This window comes from Primulina huaijiensis, chromosome 1 (assembly GCF_012295235.1).
Source record: "Primulina huaijiensis isolate GDHJ02 chromosome 1, ASM1229523v2, whole genome shotgun sequence".
Lineage (NCBI taxonomy): Eukaryota > Viridiplantae > Streptophyta > Magnoliopsida > Lamiales > Gesneriaceae > Primulina > Primulina huaijiensis.
The window spans coordinates 7,972,098-7,976,514 of NC_133306.1; the positions used below are offsets into that span (position 1 = coordinate 7,972,098).

The following is a 4,417-nucleotide window of genomic DNA, read 5'->3' on the forward strand; positions in this document are numbered from 1 at the left end:
ATATAAACTACAAGAAATATTTAACATGAAAACAAATATACAACTATAAAAATAAAAAATAACTAATATATTATTAATGACAATTTTAAACATAATAAACAAAATCACTTCAATTTTATTACAACACGTTATAAATTTAACAAGTTATTTACCAAAAAATCACCTTTGAAAAATATATGTTCACGTAAATATAACATAATGACAAATAATGATCATATAATAAAAATTGAAAAGATGATTGTTATTTAAAATTATGATTTGAAAATGCTAAATATTAATAAGAAATCATAAGATCATAATTATAAGAAAATTTAAAAATATTGGTTATCTTGAAATAGAAAGAGACACAATGATATTATAACAAAATTTTAAAAATAATAGTTACTTTGAAATAGAAGTAGACACAACGAGATCTCGAGATCCGGCAAGATTATTAAAAAAAATTCTTAAAATGATCAAACATTATAAAAATTTAAGCAATGAACGAAAGTGGACGATGATGTATAATATATTATGTAGGAGACAAAATTACTTTTTTCGGCATGAACGAAGGAGTAAGCAAGATAGAAATAAATAAGAAAAACATTATTGGTTATCTAAACATAGGCAAAAACTTGTGTGAAACGGTCTCATGGGTCGTATTTTGTGAGACGGATCTCTTATTTGAGTCATTCATGAAAAAAATATTATTTTTTATGCTAAGAATATTACTTTTTATTGTGAATATCGGTAGGATTGACCCGTCTCACAGATAAAGATTCGTGAGACCGTCTCACAAGAGACCTATTCCTAAACATATTCAAGAGTATCTTTAAAAACAAGATATAAAGGATATTTGACCAAACACTTCATGAATTTATGTATTTTTTTAATTAAATTTGAGAAAATTGTTTGATTAACGTACTCTGTTGTTATAATTAATTTGTATATGAATATAATACTATTATTTCACATACAAAAGATGACATTATATGAACAAAAATATTTTTCTAGATTTATGTAATAATTTAGGTTTCAATTTTGATAACTCAGTCAAATTTAGATTTCAATATTGAATTCATTTACAATCAGATCAATGCTAGAGTATTTGACTTTCGATGAGATTGGACAGTGTCACAAATTACGGTAGGAAAAAAATTGCTCACTCCATAGAAAACTCAGTTGGAGACATGACATATAGAGCAAGATACCAAACTAGTATACAACCACCAAAAATTTTATCTCTACTACGACATGGAGAATGAATAGCCTAGGTAATTAACCTGCGCAGGTCAAAGGGTGAGCTCAAATGTGCCCCACACTTCCGACTACAAGCTATTGATCGAAGAAAGCTGGACCGGTTCGTGACAGAAGTTCCTCGCCGGCGTCGACGCCCATCTTTATCATGTCGTCAAAAGCATACGGCCCTTTTCGGGAGGTTTCAAGAACTGAACACGAAAAAGAGAAAAATGTAAAATATGTCGTTTCTTGCTCAAAAGACATGAAATATGTGGCGATTAGATAATTAGAGCGGCAAGATCATCCAATTTACTATATTTTATGTCATATAAACCCAAAAGCAGAGTCCAGACCCAAAATATTAACTAACCTAGTGACAGGAGAACCCTCTAATAAACTTATAAGCCACAACGTAACTTTTTAAGGAGCTGATTTAGGACGTGAGTAACACATTATCTGCAAGCATACCTCGAGTTCCATCAGGTGATGCCACCAATGCTTTGAAAATACAGTTTCCATCCTCATCTCTACAGGCGTATCCAGCAATTGGAGTTCGGCAAGATCCCTCTAATTTTTCAAGAAAAGCCCTCTCACATGAGATTGCCAGTCTGGTATCTTCGTGATTCAAGGATGCCAAATATTTCATCTGGGCAGAACAGTCCTCAATCAAAAGACTTATAATTCAACATGTTTATATTCACGACAAAAATTTTGTGAAAAAATTTATTTTTGTTGCAAGGTAGAATATAATGTACCATCTTTTCGTCCTGACTTCTACAAGCAATTCCGATAGCCCCTTGAGCTACAGCAGGAAGCATGTCATCTATGGACATGATGGAAGTAACATTTTCTGTCATGTTTAGACGTTTGAGTCCCGCTAATGCCAGTAATGTTGCTTGGACTACACCCTCATTCAATTTTTTTAACCGCGTCTGTACATTGCCTCGGAAATTCTCCAGCACCTGCAGGATAATTATGTTAGAAACTTGAAGGTGAAGCAAAATGGACAAGCCACCTCCTTGGATCAATAAATGCTAATTGGAGAAAGATTATGGAAGCCAACGTAAATATGGAAAATTTACATAATCGGGCCCAATTCTCAAAGTTGATGCAAACTTTAACCGTCAATCTGTTTATTCTGTTCTGTTTACCAAAAGAAAAACAAAGAAAAAGGTAGATGTGGGTACAGATTCATGTTAACCAAGGCCTGAAAACCATGAACCTTGCCCCAGAGTATCCAAGATAGCCAGAAATGAAGTGTAGAAATCCTTGCTGGTAGCTAAGCACAATTTGCCATACTTAATTCAGATACTTCAAGCAACATTGAGTAAACTTTAACAATGGATATAGATGTCAAGGGCTCTTAACAAAGACAAAATATTGAGGTATCGCCACATAACACTGACCTTGAGTGATGGACATCTGTTGAGAAGTTGTGATTTCCTTCGCAATGACGCAGTGCCCACAACACTCCCTGCAGGAAGCTCGGCCAGAGAAGCTGCAGTCAAGCAAATAAAAGCATCCCGAACATCCTCCCGTGGAAGGTTGCAAGGTAATATTGTCTTATCCGGAAGGTATGTAGGTACGTCTTTCATTGAGTGTACAGCAATATCAATATCACAGTTGAGAAGTGCCTCATCTATTTCTTTAGTGAATAGGCCCTTTCCACCAATATCTGCCAGTGGCTGACTCAAAATTTTGTCACCTGTGGTTTTAATAATCACAATTTGAATCGCTCCCTCCTCAGCTAATTCCGGATGTGATTTAATAAGTTTCTCCCTCGTCTCATAAGCTTGGGCAAGAGCCAGTGGGCTGTCCTTCAAAAAGACCATTAAGGTGAAATCATTAAGTACGCATGGCAAAAATTCATGATATGATAACTCCTTTCAATGATTCCGTTTGAACTTTTCCAATGGACGGAAATAGAATTATATCTTCCTCAGATACTCTTAGATGCTCTATCCAAGGCAATATCCACACATTGCACCCATTCTTCTTGACTGACACTATCAGGAATTGAATAAATGAAGGGAAACGAAGCACACAGTCAATATGGAGTCACAAACAAGGGAAGAAATGTTCAAAGCGTCCGGAATGCAGCATTGCAAAGGGCAACCAACTCAATTTACTCTAGGGAGATTTCATATAATTTCATTAGAGAACAAGGTCGTTAAATGCAAATCTATTAAAACTCAACCTCAAACTGGAATTCACTCAAATATCAACAATTCCAAAGCACCACTAGACCGTCAATATAACTTCAACAAGCTAGCCAAATCAAAACTCAGTGTATATTCTATAACCGTGCAGGAAATTTACAAACTTCACGTCTAGGAAGAATTGTGAACAAATATTAAAAAAGAAACCCAGGAAAAGTTCACCTCCCCCTTGTACCAATTCTGATCAAAGCAGTCCTAGTTTCGACCATATCTTCAACAGCAACAGAAGCCTTAGTGATACAAAATCTGACGCGTGGGGTGAAAGCCGGACGTTTACCTCCAGGTAAAACGAACCCGAGAGCAGAAACTGAACTGCCAGTAAAATTACTGGAAAGCGGCCTTGTACAGAAGCCAAAAGGAGCAAGATTTCCAGTGGATATGGCGATCTCCATTGCTGATGGAATGGAGAAGAGGAATCAGGATAGCGTGGAATTGTGCACGTCACGTGATGGGGTTTAGCAATTCACATTTTCACTGGGCTTCCATCTTATCTTCTAACACAGCTTAACGAGCCCACCAAGTCAGCCATTGGATGGCTACTTGGCCCAATTCACTTTCTTGGGCTATTAAATCGCTCGTTTTGGGCCTTACGACGTACGAAATATTTCACTACACAAAATAAGAAAAATTGAAGTTTTACTCTAAAACTTAAAAAATTCAAAAAATATCCTAATTGTTGAAAATTAATATTTAAAATGTGTATGTTGAATATTTGAATTTTGAATATTTGAATGTTGAAAATAAGAGTTGTAAATATTGAAAATTAGTGTGTGATGATGTAGGTAATGATGATTTTATTTTTGGATTATTTGTAAAAATTTTCTATAAATAGATCTCTCATTTGTGAAGAAAATCACAATTGAGTTGAGAGAAAAATATTATAAAGTGTGTAGTGTGATAATTTTGAGAGTTTGAGATTTTTACTTTTTACCGTAAATTTTTGCTTTTTCACAACATGTTATCAGCACGAAGCTCTAAAA

The 4,417-nt window shown here is 34.7% G+C and overlaps 1 protein-coding gene across 2 annotated transcripts; it reads right to left on the reverse strand.

Moving 5' to 3' along the window:
* Nucleotides 1–1,096: 1,096 nt before the first annotated feature.
* On the reverse strand, nt 1,097–3,888 carry LOC140981074 (porphobilinogen deaminase, chloroplastic-like). Of its 2 annotated transcripts, XM_073447339.1 has the most exons (6): nt 3,600–3,888; nt 2,625–3,030; nt 1,974–2,180; nt 1,780–1,864; nt 1,687–1,735; nt 1,097–1,427 (listed from the first exon to the last, which is right to left on the reverse strand). In XM_073447339.1, the coding sequence occupies exons 1-5, from the start codon at nt 3,827–3,829 to the stop codon at nt 1,698–1,700; spliced, it is 966 nt and encodes a 321-aa protein (XP_073303440.1). In that variant the 5' UTR covers nt 3,830–3,888; the 3' UTR covers nt 1,097–1,427; nt 1,687–1,697. The 2 variants fall into 2 exon arrangements, with proteins under 2 accessions (XP_073303440.1, XP_073303432.1); XM_073447331.1 differs by having other exon boundaries at nt 1,098–1,427; nt 1,687–1,864.
* Nucleotides 3,889–4,417: the final 529 nt, after the last annotated feature.

What these genes read in the sequence shown, in the direction of transcription:
- LOC140981074 (XM_073447331.1), bottom strand. Translation starts at nt 3,829, where the DNA reads ATGGAGATCGCCATATCCACTGGAAATCTTGCTCCTTTTGGCTTCTGT. An exon ending in AGAATTGGTACAAGGGGGAG is followed by an intron (nt 3,031 to 3,599) that starts GTGAACTTTTCC and finishes TTTGAAGGACAG; the next exon opens with CCCACTGGCTCTTGCCCAAG. An exon ending in ATCACCTGATGGAACTCGAG is followed by an intron (nt 1,428 to 1,686) that starts GTATGCTTGCAG and finishes TTTCGTGTTCAG; the next exon opens with TTCTTGAAACCTCCCGAAAA.